The sequence below is a fragment of the Taurulus bubalis genome (assembly GCF_910589615.1).
Source record: "Taurulus bubalis genome assembly, chromosome: 18".
Classification (NCBI taxonomy): domain Eukaryota; kingdom Metazoa; phylum Chordata; class Actinopteri; order Perciformes; family Cottidae; genus Taurulus; species Taurulus bubalis.
This window is the reverse complement of record NC_136606.1, coordinates 14,411,054-14,432,058: the sequence shown is the minus strand read 5'-3', so window position 1 is coordinate 14,432,058 and position 21,005 is coordinate 14,411,054. Positions and strand designations below refer to the sequence as shown.

General features: G+C 41.8%; 3 protein-coding genes across 3 annotated transcripts; 1 reads left to right on the top strand and 2 right to left on the bottom strand.

Annotated features, from left to right (window-relative positions):
- Window positions 1-292: 292 nt before the first annotated feature.
- pck2 (phosphoenolpyruvate carboxykinase 2 (mitochondrial)) lies at window positions 293-5,766 on the top strand. Its single transcript, XM_079234524.1, has 10 exons — window positions 293-345; window positions 443-627; window positions 990-1,060; window positions 1,269-1,404; window positions 1,510-1,697; window positions 2,411-2,573; window positions 2,669-2,884; window positions 3,303-3,440; window positions 3,581-3,676; window positions 3,785-5,766. Exons 1-10 carry the CDS (start codon window positions 314-316, stop codon window positions 4,252-4,254), a joined length of 1,695 nt encoding a protein of 564 aa, XP_079090650.1. The 5' UTR covers window positions 293-313; the 3' UTR covers window positions 4,255-5,766.
- A 3-nt stretch (window positions 5,767-5,769) lies between these two features.
- Window positions 5,770-15,871, bottom strand: LOC306750812 (vascular cell adhesion protein 1-like; the record flags this gene model as incomplete). The annotated part of the gene is made up of 10 exons (XM_079234285.1): window positions 5,770-5,982; window positions 6,059-6,098; window positions 6,182-6,275; window positions 6,383-6,643; window positions 6,757-7,093; window positions 9,871-10,014; window positions 11,432-11,706; window positions 11,820-12,125; window positions 15,455-15,592; window positions 15,706-15,871. The coding sequence occupies 10 exons, from the start codon at window positions 15,869-15,871 to the stop codon at window positions 5,770-5,772; spliced, it is 1,974 nt and encodes a 657-aa protein (XP_079090411.1).
- A 764-nt stretch (window positions 15,872-16,635) lies between these two features.
- Window positions 16,636-20,994, bottom strand: fen1 (flap structure-specific endonuclease 1; the record flags this gene model as incomplete). Its single annotated transcript, XM_079234017.1, has 11 exons — window positions 16,636-16,918; window positions 17,116-17,230; window positions 17,656-17,807; window positions 17,899-18,030; window positions 18,250-18,316; window positions 18,752-18,888; window positions 19,269-19,378; window positions 19,604-19,667; window positions 19,979-20,081; window positions 20,258-20,360; window positions 20,913-20,994. The coding sequence occupies 11 exons, from the start codon at window positions 20,992-20,994 to the stop codon at window positions 16,841-16,843; spliced, it is 1,143 nt and encodes a 380-aa protein (XP_079090143.1). The 3' UTR covers window positions 16,636-16,840.
- Between the last annotated feature and the right edge of the window lie 11 nt (window positions 20,995-21,005).

Sequence of the window (21,005 nt, the reverse complement as noted above, 5' to 3'; positions counted from 1 at the left end):
AAATGGCACGATTTATATATTTTGTTTGTATGATTAAACTGCACGTTCCCTTGGCGCAGTTGGAATGTCCTCAGGTCACAAGTAAAGGGCCAAAAAGAGTAATGACTTACTGAAAGGCCCGCTCTCTTTTAGACATGGTGCTGTTGGGGCGAGTGTCGGGGTTCGCTCCCTGGCCTCCATCCCCTCGCTGCCCCCGGCGGTGGCTGATTTTGTGAAGAGAGCGGTGGACGAGTGCAAGCCCTCCGGTGTGCATGTGGTGACGGGGACGCCGGAGGAAGCGGCCAACATCCTGGCCGGTCTGGAGAACGATGGGATGGTCAAGAAGCTTTCCAAATATGAGAACTGGTGAGGGCTTTAATTTGTCTATGAACCCCAAATAGGCAACTACGTCCTCGTGTTAACCTCTCTTGCGTCATGCTTCCATTCCTGCCTTGTTTTGCAGTTGGTTGGCGCGTACAGACCCAAAGGACGTGGCTCGGGTGGAAAGCAAGACTGTGATTGTGACCAAGAGCCAGAGGGACACCATCCCCATCCCGGCTGGAGGGGCGAAGAGCCAGCTGGGCAGCTGGATGAGCGAGTCTGACTGGCAGACAGCCAGACGGGAGCGTTTCCCGGGCTGCATGTCCGGTACGTTGGTGCACGGAGACAAAATGTTTGTCCCTTGTTGCCATATGATGTGTGTTTTCAACTTCCCTTTGAAAAGTTTAAAAGTTTTGAGTGATTAACAGTTGAATCTGAACATTCTGAATATAGACATGCGTGAACTAGAGTTGCTCCGATAGCGGTATCGGGAAAAGCCTCGTGTAAGGCTTCAGTTTATGCATTTGTGTTTTACAAACTGAGCCCATGTTGAAAACATTGTTCGATAATGCTTCTGTCCTGTTGAAGAAAAGGTTCTGATATCTTTAACCACCCACTCAGCATTTGTCGACGTTGATACAATGCAAAAAAATAAATAACGTTTGTGCTTCTTTGTGTCCTCTCTGCAGGCCGGACCATGTATGTGATTCCCTTCAGTATGGGTCCTGTCGGCTCTGCGCTGACTAAATATGGTGTCCAGGTAACACTCATTAAAAAAAGCATGTAATAAAGCAATAAGCCTGTAGCTGTAAATGCTTTGCTCTGTTGCTCTAAATTGCCGTGATTTATTATAGCAATTTGTTCCGCGGTATATTCTATTAAATTGCTGTCGCACTTTATAGTTTTATTATTTACTGAATGTGGCAGGTTGTGGAATCAGGGTGATAAACATTTAATTCTGCCTGAAGGTGACCGACTCTCCGTACGTCGTGGCCAGTATGGGGATCATGACTCGTATGGGCACACCTGTGCTGAACAGACTGTCTGAAGGGGTGGACTTCGTCCGCTGCCAGCACTCTGTGGGACGACCCTTACCACTCAAAGGTATACATTAAGAGCATGCGACGAGTTGTTTAGGTGCTTCTTATTGCCTAAAACCTACAAGATCTCACACATCCCCCCCCCACGTTGGCATTTCCCTCCTTTCAGCCCCTCTGGTCAACGCGTGGCCTTGCAACCCGGAGCAGGTGCTGATCTCTCACCTGCCGGACACCAGGCAGATCATGTCTTTTGGCAGTGGCTACGGAGGGAACTCTCTCCTGGGGAAGAAGTGCTTCGCCCTCCGCATCGCCTCGCGCATCGCCAAAGATGAAGGCTGGCTGGCCGAGCACATGCTGGTGAGTGTGACACGTGAAGCTGAAGCCTCACGGTCCACACAGCAGCCTCCGGAGTAGAGGACTTCCAAAGATGCTCATTTGTGTCGGTCAAAAGTGTGACGCTCTAGTTTATGGAAGGCATCACGATTCCTGCGTAAAATGTGTCGTCAGCTTTATGAACCCAGTTTTCATTTTATTTTATTATGGTCGTATGAGAAATGCAAAGATACATTTTGCATTGCTCAATCAAATTACATGCAATCATACTAGGACACAGTTTAATCATAAATAACTGAAGCCTTTTAAAAAAAAAAATTGGTATTGATGGAACCAACATCAGTATCAACATTGCATCTTGTGATGGGATTTACTTTTGGTCATTAATATAATTTTGGCCAGTATTGATTGACTACTGCTATGACATAACTTCCTCATTCGTTTATATATATCTTTATTTAAAAGGGACCACATACAGTTAAAACATAAATGTCACCATTTGATGCACTGTACCAGATTTTAGCTACAGCTAATTCACATTCTGATGGAGCAAAAGGATTCCTACAGTAACAAAATGCATTGAATAGAAAATAATATTTCATCGGTTCCCTGTTTATATTTTAGACTACTATGGACATTTATTCCAAGTGCTTGGCCACGATGCCACTCAGTGATGAGTGTTCATTCAAAGCTGAGTAAAGCTGATATTCACCCCTCTCTCTCTCTCTCCTCCTCAGATTCTGGGTATTACCAACCCTCAGGGAGTGAAGCGTTACGTAGCGGCGGCCTTCCCCAGTGCCTGTGGTAAAACCAACTTGGCCATGATGAAACCAACTCTGCCAGGCTGGAAGGTGGAGTGTGTGGGCGACGACATTGCGTGGATGAAGTTCGACAGCCAAGGTGAGAGGGAGGAGGCCGTCTCGCGCACGTAGAATCCCCGTCGTAGGCGGCAATTCCGTGACTCCCCAACATCACTCGTGTGTGTCTCTCTACAGGGAAACTGAGGGCCATCAACCCAGAGAACGGTTTCTTCGGCGTGGCTCCCGGTACCTCGGACAAGACCAACCCCTACGCCATGGCCACCATCGCCAAAAACACCGTGTTCACCAACGTGGGCGAGACGAGCGACGGAGGAGTGTGGTGGGAGGGCCTCGCCCCGCCCGCAGCCGGGGTCACGCTCACAGACTGGCACGGAAAAAGCTGGCAGCAAGGTAATGCAGACGACATCCATCTAAAGTCCAGTGGTTCTAGAAAAGATTAATAGTTTTTTGCTGCTTTGTTTATAATGAACGTCGTTGAATACTAATTTTAATCATGAGTTTGTTTCTTTGCCAAAAAAGACATCAGTTATAATTATTGTTCTGCCTCAAACAGAGGAGGCTCAGCTCGTATACAACTTTAAGAATGTTTAGTATATTTTACCATCTCTTTCATTATAGACTCTCTGGATAAATCAAACTAATATGAAAAAGAGTAAACTGAACAGTGTATACAGTGCAATCTATAGAAATGCAGAGACTCAAGGATCAGACACAGTATGAACCATGATGTGCAGATGTACATCATTAATAGATTACTGTGACATTAAAGGTAGAATAAACTATTTCCTGTTTGGAAAAACAACAACAGGAAGCTCGACCCAGTGTGCCCACCCCAATTCCCGCTTCTGTGCCCCGGCGGCTCAGTGTCCCATCATTGACCCCCATTGGGAGAGTGCGGAGGGCGTTCCCATCGACGCCATCATCTTCGGTGGCAGGAGGCCGGAAGGTACGTGCTTGTGTGATCTTCTTTATCAGGTTGCACGTTTCGAGTCGTTACAGCGACAGTTTGTGTTGCGCACCTTGTGAGAAGTCGAGCGACACACGCGTAGCTGTGCATTAAACGTGATCTTCATGTGGATGTTGTAGGAGTCCCTCTGGTGTACGAGTCTTTCAATTGGCAACACGGAGTCTTTATTGGAGCTTCCATGAGGTCTGAAGCCACGGCAGCTGCTGAGCATAAAGGTACGAGCACACACACCTGATCTTCATGTGGTCTAAATTCCTATTTGATGGGGTGCTTTAGGATAATAAGGATGTTGCTATTACTAAAGCCAATTCTTCATTCTTCAGGCAAGATGATCATGCATGACCCCTTCGCCATGCGGCCATTCTTTGGTTACAACTTTGGCGACTACCTCGCTCACTGGCTGAGCATGCAGAACCGAAAGGCGCCCACTCACCTGCCCAGGATCTTCCACGTCAACTGGTTCAGAAAGGACCCCGCCACCGGCGCCTTCCTCTGGCCCGGCTTCGGCGAGAACGCCCGCGCACTGGAGTGGATCTTCAAGCGCTGCGGCCGGGAGAGAGAGGATGAGGCGGCCAAGAAGAGCATTATCGGCTGGCTGCCAGAAGATGGCGCCATCGACATTAAAGGTCTGAGCGGCAATGTGGATATGGGCGCCCTGTTCGATGTACCCAAGTCTTTCTGGCAGAAGGAGACGAAGGAGTTGAGAGCCTACTTCACCCAGCAAGTTGGAGTGGATCTGCCAGCTCAGGTGGAGGCTGAGCTGAAGGCACTGGAGCAGCGAGTGCACAATTAAAACCCTACGGACAGGAAGATCAGCCAGAAACCGGGCGGTTGTCACTGATGACTCAGGATTCAGATCGTTAGGGTGCACTCAAGTCACTGATTGGGTTTACATACACAGAGAACTTAGTTCTGTCACTGCAGTTTGGGTTTTATCCACGTAAACACAACCACTGAGATTAGGGAAGCAGGTTGAGATTTCCCTGTGGCTTCAAAACACCCAACTCCTCTTTGGCTTTCACAAACTGCATTGTTGTTGTTTTTTTCAATGATCGGATGAATAAACTACGCTTCAAAAAGACCAATAGCGAGGCAAGTAGTCAACTTTCTCTGTGTATGAAAACGCAACCGGTGACTCTCGTCTTTGTCTTTTTAAGAAGAGAAATCTGTTTAGAATAAAAATGTCAGCAATAAAAAGCTAATGATCTACAATGCCAAAGCGTTAGACATGACATACCACTGGTGATGGAGAGGGAGGGTTGTCTCAACATGAAGGTTACATTTCTTTGACGTTGTCAAACCTATTCTATAGAGAAGCTAATGTCGCTACCTCCATTCACTCAAGACATTGTACTAAAACACAATCAGCCTTGTGGTGCCTTTCGAGGCGTTTAACAATACAACGTCTGGGCTGCTAATGTTTACAAGCTGAAGCCCAAAGATCTTTTTTTGGCAAAGTTCTGACCAAAAAAGTTGAAACATTTTTACTCAAAAAGCTTTTAAGTGAATTTTAGCACCAGATCTTTTAAAACACGATTGACCCAGTCTCAGGAAATGCCCTTTCTGTTTTGAATTAAGCTTTATATTCAAATGAATTTATATCAAAAGACCGCTAAACTCAACACATGGTAGCCGTTTTCCAGTGGGAACTACTATGCATAGTTTTGCCGCTTATGTAATGTTTGTGATTTAAATTGTATGATTTCAGGTGATGTTTACACACAATTTGTGAAATGTTGGACCAATAAATGCAAGTGAGATTTAAAAGGAAATTGTAGACGTCGTAAATGGTTTTTATTACGGTGCAATTAATAAATATCTTCAAATGCAGAAAATGTCTCACATTCGATTTTCGACATAATTCAAATACAGATAGAAAAATGGAGGGTGCAAAAGATGTAAGAAAACAAATAGATCAGTAAATGAGCATAAACATGCCCTGTTAAACAAAATAAAGAAAATTACACAAACATTTTCAAAGTAAATCTAATCTTGTAGTCCACTGTTAACGTGTGAACAGCGGTCTTATAGAATAGTTAGTTTTCGGTCCTATATTTGTACAAATCTGATAAACGGATGTATTTTCACAGAGACGCCTTCGTTTGACGCCTGGTCACAAATATAGATGATGGTTTTATAATAACTGGTGAAAGATATCGGTCTGAGTTCCTCTTTTAATTAACAGAGCAGTGACGATTGCATTTTTTCCTCCCGTTTATATTTCTAAACTAAAAGATGGAACTTCTTATACAAGTGAAAAATAAACGTATATTAAGAATCCAACCCAAATGGGACCACAAGACGATACTCATTTTCTCTTCACTTGAGCGTAGAGATCCTCTGGGCGGTCAGTCGTCTGTGTCGAGCTCTTCGGTGTCTTGGACACGTTGACCTGAGCGTACAGCGTGTCCGGCTGCTGCCCACTGACCTGCACCGAGGCCGGTTCAGGTCCGCGCCTCGAGAAGTCGATCTCTCCGTAATGGATGTCTTCTTCTTTTACAGTTTCTTCAACAGTCAGATTCTGCACACACAAAAAGGAAGTTTTTGTGAAACTTAATAACAATTACAGAACCACCCCAAATTTGGTATGTTCTCACCTGACGCTGTTGTGCAGTTGGATGTGTTGACTTTAAACGCCTAGAAGACAAAAGGTAGGGTTCAAAGTACAAGCTGCCAGTAAACGATCCAATTTAATTTGAGACACAATTCGTGATACTCACCAAAAATAAACCAAAAGGCCGATGAGTAGGATGAAACCAATGATCCCTCCAAGAACTGCGCCCAATTGTAGAGGGTTACTGTTACTACCTTGGCCTCCAGACAAGACAAAGAAAACAATAGAAGTGACTGAATGAAGACAATGTGGACATATATATGTATATACACAATATATAGATTGCTGAAGTCCCTTTAATAGTTACCTTCAATAGTCAGAAGGATCTCTGAAGATGTTTGACTACCAAGCTGATTGGTGGCCACACAGTGGTAAACTCCTCCATCAGTGACATTAAAGCGGTAAAAGTCTCCTTGAGACACATTGACGGGTCCATCGTTGCTGTTCTTGAACCAGGTGAAGAGGCTGACGGGAGGATTGGCTCTGCTGGAGCAGGTCAGGTTCACCCAGATGCCTGCTGACACCGGACCTGATGGACTGACGGACACAGAGGTGTCCTTGGGAGCGTCTGAGGAAAATGTGATGGAGAGGTGAGATAAGAGAGTAGCATCAGAGCCTGAATGAGATCCTGAAGAGAGAAGAATGGTCATGTGCTGACAGGATCCAACAACAAACACTTACAGGAAACATTGAGAGTCTTTGTCTCCTCTGCCATCTTGTTATCTCTTCCTTCATTCACAGGATATCTGGCAGAACAGCGGATGGTGAATCCATCGTGTTCGTCTGACAGAACGATGGTCGTCTGGATCTTTGTCGTGAAGGTTCGATCTGTGTTTTCCTCCATCATGATGTGAGGGTGTTGTTGGAGGGTCCAGGTGAGTTTAGGAGGAAAGTGTGGACAGGGAGTGGACGCTGAGCAGCTCACGGAGAGAGACTCCTTCTCCTTCAGATCACCTGAGATCTCAATCCTGGGCTTTGGAGGAGAATCTGTGCTTTCAAAGCAAATACAGATCATACACTGAACAACACAGCAACAAGATAGGAGTCTACAGCCATGCTCACAGTACTCTTTTACATTTGAGAGCAAAATATTGTAGTTTTACTCCACTAACAGCTTTTGGATTGTGATTCCTTTTAGAAAACAATAATGTGTTTGTTTGTGGCTTCTTGTAATTTTCTGATATTTCTGAGTTGTTATCAGTTCCATCAAAGAGACATTTTTCTTCTGAACTTATCACATGGTTTCGTTTCAATAATTGTTTGAGTCTTATAAAGGCAAAAAGTCTCAAATTTCACAATAAAGCAAAGATTAGAGAAAAGGCAGAAATATTGCCACATATGTGGAGCAGAAATGACTATGTTCCTCCTTTCCTCTCCCATTGATAACCCCAAGACCCCTCAGATGTATCTTGTGACCCTAGGGGTCAAATAAAATGTAAACCTAGATAGCACCACCGCAGATAGCAAATTGTCAAAATAACTGAACTCATGAGACTTCCCTTTCTCAAGCGTCATATGAAAAGGTCAGCATGTACAGGTAGCTTTCTCATGGGACTGTTAGTGTAGTAGTGCAAATAAACAGTAATATCCAGGAAGTGTAAACTTTTCATTCTCTGGTTCCAGACTGGTGTCTGGAGCAGATATGAACATTCACAATTGAAGGTTAACTATTATTATTATTATTATTATTATTATAAAGAATAACATCACAGACTGACTGATGAAAATCAAAACTCTCTTACCCGTAAATGTTATTTGAAGAGGATTACAAGAAGCGGTTGCAAAAAATGGTTTGTTCTCAATCCTGAAGTAGTATTCTGTTGTGTATGATGTGTTTAAACTGTACAATAAAGTGGTGCAGTTTTTCTGACTCAGGTCTCCAGTTAGAGTCATTGGAAAGTTATTAGCCGTCATGCTACTGTTGAAAATCACAGTATCTGGATTTCCACCAAAGTTAGGATCTTTCAGCCACACTCCGTAGGTTCTTGCGCTGTTGAATTCCTGCTCTTGTGTAGCACTGAAGTTACATGGGATTTGTAGACAAGATCCAGCCAGTGCTTCATTCTTTTGAGGTGCAGTGATGAATAGAGCTGGATCCTTCGTACAATCATCCAAAGCACCTGTCAAACAGACTAATGATTGACAGTGGAGATTAACATGAGTAAAAAAACAACAACACAACAAATACATGAAAATAAATATACTTCAGCAGTAATATTTTTGCATTGTGTTTTTTTCTTCCCATAACAGTTTTTGTATTGATTAATTTCTTTTGGATTTCACAACAACTATCCGCCATGAGGCCGAACCTAGTGGTGACCAAACCCGTCTATATATCTCTAAATAACTATGTCTCAGGGACAAAAGAACGCAGGCAGAAAATACTGATTGTAATATTCACATAAATGATATTGTGTCTCAAGTTCAAATAGTAAAGGATTCAAGTGGAATACAAGTGACTGAACAAAAAGCTCACCAGAGAGAAAGAAGACACTCAGCAACATGTTGGCTGTCACCATCCTCACAGACCGGACTGCCATGACGCTCACCGTGCTGTGGATTTTACGAAGCGTTCAACATGCGAGTGTGAGTGTATAAAACCATGAATGTTGTCTCACCGAAGAAGCCAGAGTGACAATTAGATCCGTTGGCTGGTGTTAAAGCGAGTTAAAGCAAAAATAATGCAATGCATGAATTTCAACATTTTCAACAAACCAACTTCCCTTTCTTTGCTGTGGTAATTTAAAACCAACCCACTTCCTTTCATTTCAGGGCACAGGACACAGAGGGCAGTTGTGTTTGTTTAATCAGAGTTCTCTCCTTAACTGCTCATATCCTGAGTCTATATATTCTGTCATCTTTATTTATTACATATATCCAAGATATTATAATAATACTCATAATAATAAGGATATGTAACACGCAGTGACTTGAGTACAGTCACTGTGGATCCCACTGACCTTTATCTCTGTTGCTCTGCATTACTGGACTGATGCACCTCACAAACTTGTATTTGTGTTATTACAATTTCATCATTGAATAAATGACTTACCCGAATAGCAAATACATTTCCTCATTCATACTCTGCTTCCTCTTCATCTCAAATATCTATACAAAATATTCAAAAAGTACATTTAATAAACACCAGCAGACAAAAGGTAAGGAGTATTATGTTCTATGTAAACAAATATATAAGCATAGAGGTAGGGAAATACTGAAATCCATGGGAAGCAGTGAAACATGACTCTCCAAGCATCAGACAAACATGAGGCACTCAATGGCATGAATAATATGTAAAAGGCTCAGATGGGGAGCTACTAACAACTTATTGATGTATTATTCACCCATGAGTCCTGACACACAGTTCTATGTGCCATTAAATGTGAACACAGAAATGAAATAAGTAAAACACGAGTCACCCCTCTGGATGCTTCTGCATTGATGCTACAAGTAATCATTAAATTTGTTGCTTAATGGTTCTTAAATCTATCAGAATTGGATGAAATAGAAATATTAAAAGATATAGAAAGACGGTTTTCTACCATTTGCCGTTTGGATTATAGCAAACGTACATTGGAGTGAGTGTTTTATCCTGAGTGCAGCCGTGATGTCTGATCAGGTCAATGCAAAAGTCACAGATCTGTGAACCATGATGCACTGTGAAAGGAACCGGAAGGTGGATCAAAAATATCACTGCTGGTGTTCATGCAAATGGGACAATTTGCACACTTACTTGTATGCACATTTGTACTACAACCACTACTGGATTCTGAAAATGCCAATGGACATGTTGACCTGAGCGTACAGAGTGTCCGGCTGCTGTCCACTGTCCTGCACCGAGGCCGGTTCAGGTCTCCACTTGGAGAAGTCGATCTCTCCGTAATGGACGTCTCTTGCTTCTGCTTCTGTTTCTCTGGCTGGCTCCAGAGCGGTTAGGCTCTGTGATAAATGGACCAAGCAAGAAATGCTGTGAGGCACCGTCATCTATTTCCTTCAGTTCACTTCATTTGTCTCTCACTCAGCTGCCACTATGAGACAGTGACAACCATCCGAATAACCAGTGTCTAGTGGACACGGCAATGGAAAACATTAATGCTACGGCAGTGAATTATTATTGTTGGATGTTACATCTTCCTGAGTATCGCCATGTTTAGTCACTCATGATGAGGAACCTGTTCAGTCCAGATCTCAAGAGTTAGAAACATACTCATAACACAATTATCTAAAGTATGTGTAAGTTGTTTCCTACCTGTGTCTGTTGTAAAGTTGAACATTTTGACTTCAACCACCTGGAAGACACAATACAGCTCTCAGCTTCATTCTTATGTGTTATAATAAAGTGCTTTAAGTGCAATTTAGAAATCGTCATTAAAATACAGAAACAGACAACAATTAATAATTCAATGCAAAAAGAGTAAATAGCTAAAAGCAGATAATTTCACAGTTTAGAGGATTTTCTTTACCCATTTTCACCCAGTGACCAGACCACCACAATATTCCTGCTTGTATAAGACACATATGATGCTTTAAAAGTGAATACAATAGATTTGAGTATTGAAACTAAATTTGCTTGAACTATTCACTCATTCTAGACACCTGGCTGCCACTTGTACTAAGTGAAGGTCGAGTTCAGACAGATTTTACATTTGAAGACAGTGATCGAAGGTTTCACTCATTTATCAACATTAGGTTAAAACAATCTTTAATTATAATCCAACATTTTCGTATAAGACACCCAATTAGGGAAGCGGGGTGATATTGACAGCCTCTCCAAAAAAAAAAAACTTGTGTCATGTGCATAACAAATTCACATCTGCATTGTGTATATTGTAACCTGGCTGCAGCAATAGATGCAACAGTATGGCCCAGGTATAGAACCATGAGGAATGCCACAAATACACCTTTGACTTTGAATAAGAAAAAAGAAAAAAGACATGAAAGTAAATCAGTCTCAGAGATTTCGATAAATTGAGGACATTCATTAAAAATATAATAATCTAGAATCAAATGCAAGAGCTGTAAAAAACAACAACTACATAAGCCTAAAAAATGCCCTGAAATACATTCATTTGGAGTGGATAAATCTGTACATGAAATTGATTTGAGGTACTCACCAAATAACAACACCGGCACAGATGAGTACAAGGATCCCTTCAGCAATTGCGATCCATGGTAAAACACTTTCAAGCTGTTTTACTCCTACATGAACAAAACACTATAAGTGACCAAGTCAAGTTAAGAAGATCGCTCAGCCTGACTTCATACAGCGTTTTGCACACGCATATGTAAAGAAATGCTGCGTGACTCATGTTTGCAGACGTGATGTTAGCCAACAACAACTGAACCAAAGCAATACAGTTCCGTGTTTACCTTCAATGGTCAGAAGGATCTCTGAAGATGTTTGACTACCAAGCTGATTGGTGGCCACACAGTGGTAAACTCCTCCATCAGTGACATTAAAGCGGTAAAAGTCTCCTTGAGACACATTGACGGGTCCATCGTTGCTGTTCTTGAACCAGGTGAAGAGGCTGACGGGAGGATTGGCTCTGCTGGAGCAGGTCAGGTTCACCCAGATGCCTGCTGACACCGGACCTGATGGACTGACGGACACAGAGGTGTCCTTGGGAGCGTCTGAGGAAAATGTGATGGAGAGGTGAGGTAAGAGAGTAGCATCAGAGCCTGAATGAGATCCTGAAGAGAGAAGAATGGTCATGTGCTGACAGGATCCAACAACAAACACTTACAGGAAACATTGAGAGTCTTTGTCTCCTCTGCCATCTTGTTATCTCTTCCTTCATTCACAGGATATCTGGCAGAACAGCGGATGGTGAATCCATCGTGTTCGTCTGACAGAACGATGGTCGTGTGGATCTTTGTCGTGAAGGTTCGATCTGTGTTTTCCTCCATCATGATGTGAGGGTGTTGTTGGAGGGTCCAGGTGAGTTTAGGAGGAGAGTGTGGACAGGGAGTGGACGCTGAGCAGCTCACGGAGAGAGACTCCTTCTCCTTCAGATCACCTGAGATCTCAATCCTGGGCTTTGGAGGAGAATCTGTGCTTTCAAATCACACATTTCACATTTAGATTGTATCAGTGATTAAAACAACATCTGCAAACTTGACCCCCATCATTGTGAAAGTCAGCTTCAAACATGTGGAAAAACCTCATCATGGGACGTTCAAACCAGTTCCAGATCCATGTGGCTGTTTCTAATTTCATGTAGATTATGTCCTCTGCTGGTGATAAATGTGAAGGGATGGAACTGGTCACATAACATGCATCCCAATTTTGAGGACATTTTGAATGCCCCGACTGATCACTGGCTGGACATTTGGTCTTAAACGAGACTGTGATCATCTTACAGTAGTTGAAGGTAAGGAAGGTGTTTGCAGTTTAAGGCAAAGCTGCAACGACAACATTATACACCTACTAATAGAACCAAAGCTCACTCACCTCGAACTGTTATTTGAAGAGAATCACAAGAAGCTGTTGCCTTGAATGGTCCATTCTCAGCTCTGAAGAAATATACGTCTGTGTACATTTTGAGTAAACTGGAAAATAAAGTGGTGCAGTTTTTCTCAATCAGGTTTCCAGTCAAACTCATCGGATACGTGGTAACGGCCCCACTACTGTTGAAAATCACATTTTGGGGATTTCTGCCAAAATAATGGTCATTCTTAATCCACACTCCGAAGGTTGGTCCTGTGTTGTTGAAATCATGACCCCCTCTAACACTGAAGGTACATGGGATTTGCAAACAAGATCCACTCAGTGCTTCCATCTTCTGTGGCGCTGTAATGAACAGGTCCGTGAGACAAGCAGCCCACGCACCTAAACATATCAGTTTCATGATTAACGAAATGTGGAAAACATCTACTGGAAGAAAACATTCATGCTGGCATTTTTTTCCTGTCTTGTTAACAGATTTGGAAAACATTTAAATGTTCACTCAGGACGTGAACAAAAAGACGAATGATTCAAACAACAAGCAGCTCACCTGAAACAAGGAGGAGGTTCAGTAACATGTTGTTTGTCACCATATTCAAAGACAGAAACTTGCTCCCTGCATGGATATGCAAACACAATAACACAGTGAATGTTATTACGATTTTAAAGCTTTCACTATGTTTTCAAGTAACTTCCCTACTTCAGATTCACAGGGAAACCTGGCCTGCACAACCACTGAGTTCACTGTTCTTTTATACATGAAATCAGTTCAAAATAAAATAATGGTTTAGTGAAATGTTTCCTTACCAGATGAGCCCACAGCTGGAATAAAGGGTGATGTTTTTAGAGTCCAATAAGGAAATGTGTTATCTTTAGCAGCACTTCAACCAACCACCTCACCTTGAGTGAAAGTGGACTTGCTGTTAAAGAAATGCCGTCCACATGACCCTGGCTAAAATAGTGCAGAAATACAGGAATTGTTGTAAATAAGGAAGTCAAATATTATGACATCTGAAAAGGTTTTTTTACAAATGACATGACTCATTGGAAGCGTTCATTATGTATATATATATATATATATATATATATATATATATATATATATATATATATATATATATATATATATCTATCTATCTCTCTCTCTCTATATATATATATATATATACATATATATATATAATAGTGACATTTAAACAGGTGAATGTATGAACTTTATGTGTTTTACATGTACAGAAACGTCATGCTGATCATGGGTCTGTGTATACCTGCTCAATGATAAACAAGTGATAACACCTTCTTCCGAATGAAACGCATAATTTTTATTTCATTTAGCAAACTTTACATGCATCCAATGGAAACACCAGCGAAGCAATACAAATTATTTATATGGTCCAGGCATGTTTTTTCTATCTTAAGAACAAATGATCAAATCTGGTGCCACGAAACCTTCAACATGAGATGAAAGATTGAAGAGGATGTTTGTACTTTTGTGTTATGATGATTTGAACAAAGACACACAGTGCAGGGAAAGCACATACTTCAACATTATTCGCCGTTCATCTTTAAAAAACCGAATTCGTTTAGGATTTTAAAAGCTACACACATTGTTGTAAGTGGCACACTAAGACGAATGAATACAGAATAGATAATACAGTTGTCGTTTCATAACATCTTCTTCCTCTTCTGGCTCACGATGGAGGTAACTCAACCCCACTGTTAACATAGTCTGGTTCCTCTGCGCTCTGCTGAGGAAAGAGTTTTAGTTACTGTAAAGACGAGAACACATGCAACATGTCTTTTGTGTTACAGACGTGTCAGTGTCACAGCGCCTTGCATTGTAAAACCAAAGATGGAGCAATCCACAGTCTGGGGCCTCAAAGAACATGTTCAACCTCTCACACACACACACACTCACACACACACACACACACACACACACACACACACACACACACACACAGACACACACACACACACACACACACACACACACACACACACACACACACACACACACAACAATGTTCGTCCATATCATCCTTATAAGGCGATAACTAGTCGATGTTGTGTTTACAGCTTGTCCGACTGTCCCTCAATAAGTAAATGCAGGTTTAAAGCTTTGACTTTGTTTACATTGTTTTTACGTAGAATGAATGAAGCGACTTTACAAAGCTTTCATTGCAAACAGTTTAGCAAAGAAATCATCCGGAAGACACATTTTGGAGACGTGTTTCATTGCGTTGTGGTGGTCTGCTGTTGGTGGAGGCTCTGGTCTTAAATTAAGAGCTATTTTAAGATGGATGTTTCCTTTTCCTGAGACCTGCAGACAGTTAAGTTAGCTGGTAATGAAATATCTCTCCTCATCTGATATCTTACCTCCTGTGGTTGGGTGGAGCGTCTTGATCTAAACCAGCTGGAAGAAAAAGAAGACTGAATTAATTATTTGGCCACATTTTAAAAGACTATAATGCTTTGTATACCTATTTTATAATGCTTCTTCTTTTTTTCTGCACTGCAAATATTCAGAATGCTTAATATCAATAATCACAACACATTATAAAGCATGTTATGACCTATAAGGTCCAGTATAATTCACTGACATCTACAAGTTACTCAGTGGTTATTGTTTTGCTTTAAGTGAACATTTTGTGTGTTGATATTTAGCAGAATTAATTACATATTTCTTCACTTCTCTTTCAGCAAACAGTGCCCACTTAGAGTGACTTATAATCACATTATAATGCATTATTAAAAGATTTTGATGAATTACAACAATGGGAATTATAATACACTATGATCCTTGCAAATGTCAGTAAGTGACTAGCGAGTATGAAGAGTTATACTTGACCCTATACGTCGTTGTAAAATTTTGTTTTGTATTATGTATTATGCATGATTGCATTACAAATATGTTTATAATGCAATATAGACGTGGGCTGAGAGAGTTCTTGAACCAGGTGAAGAGGCTGACGGGAGGATTGGCTCTGCTGGAGCAGGTCAGGTTCACCCAGATGCCTGCTGACACCGGACCTGATGGACTGACGGACACAGAGGTGTCCTTGGGAGCGTCTGAGGAAAATGTGATGGAGAGGTGAGATAAGAGAGTAGCATCAGAGCCTGAATGAGATCCTGAAGAGAGAAGAATGGTCATGTGCTGACAGGATCCAACAACAAACACTTACAGGAAACATTGAGAGTCTTTGTCTCCTCTGCCATCTTGTTATCTCTTCCTTCATTCACAGGATATCTGGCAGAACAGCGGATGGTGAATCCATCGTGTTCGTCTGACAGAACGATGGTCGTCTGGATCTTTGTCGTGAAGGTTCGATCTGTGTTTTCCTCCATCATGATGTGAGGGTGTTGTTGGAGGGTCCAGGTGAGTTTAGGAGGAGAGTGTGGACAGGGAGTGGACGCTGAGCAGCTCACGGAGAGAGACTCCTTCTCCTTCAGATCACCTGAGATCTCAATCCTGGGCTTTGGAGGAGAATCTGTGCTTTCAAAGCAAATACAGATCATACACTGAACAACACAGCAACAAGATAGGAGTCTACAGCCATGCTCACAGTACTCTTTTACATTTGAGAGCAAAATATTGTAGTTTTACTCCACTAACAGCTTTTGGATTGTGATTCCTTTTAGAAAACAATAATGTGTTTGTTTGTGGCTTCTTGTAATTTTCTGATATTTCTGAGTTGTTATCAGTTCCATCAAAGAGACATTTTTCTTCTGAACTTATCACATGGCTTCGTTTCAATAATTGTTTGAGTCTTATAAAGGCAAAAAGTCTCAAATTTCACAATAAAGCAAAGATTAGAGAAAAGGCAGAAATATTGCCACATATGTGGAGCAGAAATGACTATGTTGAGTCCTTTACATTAATGAATTATTCTTTATGGTCCATCCTATTGTTTAATTTATACTGTTGCTTAAACATGAGAAGTGTTTATTGTTGCTTTGAGCAACACAATGGTCCACGTGCGATTCTGTGTGCGTGTGTGTGCGTGTGTGTGTGTGTTTGTAGTATTAGCTGCTGCCTGAAAGAACAAAGGCAACAAATAAAATGTCGTCCCGGAAGAATATTAATAATAATAAAAAGACTAATAACACGTTACTCTAAAAAAACAAAACACTTTTATTCAATAACAGAACACACACAACAAATAGCGCAACATTTGATCTTGTATAAACACAGTTGTTCAGATGAAATAATCATTACACACAACCAAGGTTGTGTTGCAGCTTCCTCTTGCCTCACCTAGAACTCTATGTTCCTTTTTATACTCTGTAATTAGTATTTAGGGGTTGCTGATGTACAATCTATTTCCCCTTCTTAAATTTTCCCGACGAGGCTCCCGTCTTCTGCTTCTTTTTTGCTGATCCTTTGAGCTCCGGTTCCTAAGTGAGGCAAAAGAAATAGAACGAATGAGACAACATTCAGAAGATAACGGAACATGTACAACATGTACAACGTCAACTTGCTGTTAGAAAAGTAAAATTTGACAACATACAGTGGCATCAAAATAAAGCAGCCTGCTGAACACCTCCAATCATCCCATCAAACACACAGCTGCTCTGTCGATGCTCTAACGTACCTTGCGTTTGGAGGACAGAGATCCAGTGATGGAGAAGAAAGAGTCCAGCCGCCCCTGTGTGCTGGCCTGTCGGCTCTTCACAATCTTCTTACAGCCGTTACGCATCCTGTCCTCACTGCGTACACATACCCAAATAAATCAATGCGTGCATACAAAATGACATGTTATCCGTTGTGCAATTTTATTTCCAGCTGAACTTCACATCATTTCTTTTCTCAGCAATAAAAACAAGCATACAAAGCAGCTTTCAGAAGATGGAAAGTATCAAAACCAACGCCGGGGTTCACTGTAAAGAGTGTGTGATGAATAGACTTTAGTATGGACTCATACTTTTATACTTAGTATAAACCTTCCATCATATGTAAACAGGCTGTGTGCTTAAGGGACGCTAGAGCCATAAGCCTCTACGTGGCCAGCAGTGACACCTAGTGGCCAGATGTTGCCGAACCAGTTTGTCTGGTCATATACATTGTAACAACCAATGATCATCATAGCAGCAGAGAAGATGAACCCAGCATCGGGGGACAGTTGGTGGTTCACCTGAATTGTTTCTCGTTACACATGAACTGGATCAGACCCTCCTCATCCGGCTCAGTCCACTTCAACTCCACAGTGGAACAATCCACCACTTCCGCCTTCAAAAACAAACCTCTGGCCTCTTTGTACAGCCAGTCCTCTGGAGCAGGGTGCTTCTGCATGAAGGCACACAAGAAACAAACAAAGAATCAGAACCAAACTCCCTGGTTTAGCTGCCCGGACGACTGGATTGTAGCACAAACTTACCTTAGAGTCGATGTTTTCTAGGATCTCCTCAATGGAGCCATGTTGTTTGATCAGGTCGATGGCTCTCTTGGGCCCGATTCCCTTGATGGTGCCACAGTAGTCGCAGCCCAGCAGAATACAAAGGTCTATGAACTGGGATGGACCACGGGAAGATTGAGTTAATGCGAGGAAGACAGAAATGTCACTGCGCTACCGTTCACAGCTCTGACTACACTAGTTTGCCGTGTGCACAATCAGGATGATGAAAGCGGAGGATGTGGTGCTTGAACATGACACAAGAGGAAAAATGACAGTATGATTATACTGTATAATATGCGTGCATCTTTCTCAAAGTCAGAAGGAAAACGTTACCTGTTCATTGGTCAGGCCGATGTCCTGCAGGATGCGATTGAAGTGGAACTCTTGGATGGGAAGTTTCCTAAATAAAAAACATCCCTGACGATGAGTTTCCTAATGACTCACGGTGAAACAAACAATAACGCCATCTTTGAAGCAGTTTCATACGAGTACTTCTTTTGCTTTGAGAAAAATGTACTCGTATGAAACTGGGAGAAGTACTACTACTAGTTTTATGGCTGTAGTACTTGTAGCAGCATGCAGTGTTTCTCCTGAATTATTCAGAGGTGGTAGTACAATCCAATAACATGTGAACTGCGGTAGCAAATAAGTAATTTTGCCCCAAAAACAATTATGGATAATTAACTTGCAGATTTGAATTTGATCATCATCGGTGATAGGGATAGGATTAATACAAAGGTTACATTAAAAGTTGCACCAGAAGCAAAACATCAAGCCAGAACCTCTGTGCTACAGAGCCCAGCAGTGGAAAGGGATGATGGAGAAACCGCATTACTTTGCTTCGCTGGCGGTGACGTGTCTAAGCAGGACATTCGTCCCGAAGGTCAGTCCATCCATATCCTCTGTTGCTGTGGCGAAGACCTTCCCGGCTTTAACCAGAGCGGCACAGCTGGCCTCCGCCTCACATGGAGCCTTCAATACAAAAACACATCAAATTACATGTTCAAGAATTATTCACCCAGACATCATCTGTTGCTAATTATTTCTCCGACATGGAGGAGAAAAGCTTCTTAATTTCTCCAGACTGTATTGAGTGTGAGGGCGTTCCTGTTTGGCTACCAAAGGGACAACAAAAACACACCTATGATGTTTGATGAAAAGTGCTTCCCTTATTGTGCAATTTTAAGAAAAAAGGTGTCCGTATATATATTTTAAAACTATATGTTATGTACTTAAAGCCTATTCTGACAATAAAGCACAGAAAAGAAGTCCTTACATCTAGTTCAACGACAAAATAAATGTGGAAACAGTCTTGAAGTAAACAAGAGCAGCAATGTGAGTGTTGATCTAACCTCAACGTAGGGCACTCCCATCAGGGTCAGCAGCTTCTTGCACTCGTCATTGTGGTGCTTGGTGACTTTGACCAGACGCTTGGAGAATTTGTCAATATTCTCTTGTTCCCCTGGGTGGAGACAAAACATTTTTCTCAGACATTTTTATACATACCAAAAGCAAAGAGTTCCTTACAATCTCTACAATTTAATTACAGCGTGTCATATAATAAATAGCAAGACCGATCACATCGGTTTACAGGGCCGGGGCCGACATGAAAACACAGCACAATGAAGCCAGACTGGCAGCACTCATGACTATTGTGAAATCAAGCGTTGGAAAGTATTATTGGTACCCAATTCCTGAGCTTGAGCAAGCATCTTCTCAGCCTCTGCCCTCCTCTCCACTCTCTTCTCCAGCTGGGGACGAGACACAAAGAGCAAAGAGAGAGTAAGAGTAATATCAAACAAGAGACAGTTGATGTAGCTTACAAAAAGGCATTATTTCAATGGGTGTGTAAGAGCAAAATGTATTCAAATAGATGATTTACACATATACACAGCTTTAAAATATTTTGGTGTTCACTGGTCTATCAAACAACAAACTACAGGGAGCAACGCTCTGGTTAAACATCAATGCCACCTTAAGAAACTCAAAAACCATCATGTAACAGTTCTGACTACATTGTTTAAAATAAGGAGATCACAGCGAGAGCAGAGCCCATACTGACCTCTACTGACTTGAGCTGTGGGGGCTTGCCGTCAAAGACGTACACGGGTTTGATGCCATGTTCCAGCATGCGGATCGTCCGGTAGAACATTCCCATCAGGTGGCTGAGGAAGAGAGCAAACAGGTGGTAAAAACATTTCAGCCTTCTTCCCAGACTTTAACAACCTAATCTTGGAGTGATCCAAGAGCTACTGTATCTCTTGTGTCTCTCCTACTATGTGACTTCACAGCCTGAATTTTAAAGTGCCCGTATATATTGTGTGTGGCGGGGGATTCGCACCTCGTCGTCTCGCCATCCTCATTCTGCAGAACGTTACCGTCCTGTCGCACCGCAATCAGGAACTGGTAGATACACATGGAGGCATCTATGGCAATTTTCCTGCCTGCAAAAGTTCAGAATAACAGCAAGGGTCATCGAAACAATGCCGTTAAGTAGAATATCTGAATGTAATCTAAACTGGATTCTGTGCAAGCCTTCATCCGCTACAAGATTCATTGGTTCACCCATAAGTTCAGCGTGATCTGCATTAGGTAATAGATGCACAATGTGGTTTTAATGGAAAATGATTCAGCTGACACAACTGGAGCTTTACATGTTACACTTTTAATAAAGAATCAGATGGCAGACTGAGAGAGATATTGCATCGTTTAAAAAAAATTTAAAGACAAAGAAAAGAATGTTTTGAACCATTAACTTGAACATATTACGACATCACTATGAACCAAAATTGATGGGTAAATTGGTCCTGGGCTCAATGAATCTCTCTTTATTGAATTACTTAGACCTAGAATGTGCCGTGGCTGACATGTCATTTCTGGAAGTGATTATGATCTATTTTGATTCATCCTTCATTGATTCAATGTGCCCAAGATCTCAATCTTATTTCTTATGCAGGCCTCATCATCGGCTTGTAGAGAAAGGGGCCTGTAGTTACCAAAGTAGTTCTTGATGTCTTGCTCTTTGATGGCACCAGGGGCCTGGTCAGCAATCAGCTTGGCAAGTCCATGTATTCCCATTGTGTCAGGCT

Bases quoted from the DNA above. Each gene is read 5' to 3' on its own strand.
- pck2 (XM_079234524.1), top strand. From the start codon at position 314: ATGGTCAAGAAGCTTTCCAAATATGAGAACTG. The intron at 346-442 runs GTGAGGGCTTTA...CTTGTTTTGCAG, and splicing joins CTTTCCAAATATGAGAACTG to TTGGTTGGCGCGTACAGACC. The intron at 1,405-1,509 runs GTATACATTAAG...CCCTCCTTTCAG, and splicing joins ACGACCCTTACCACTCAAAG to CCCCTCTGGTCAACGCGTGG.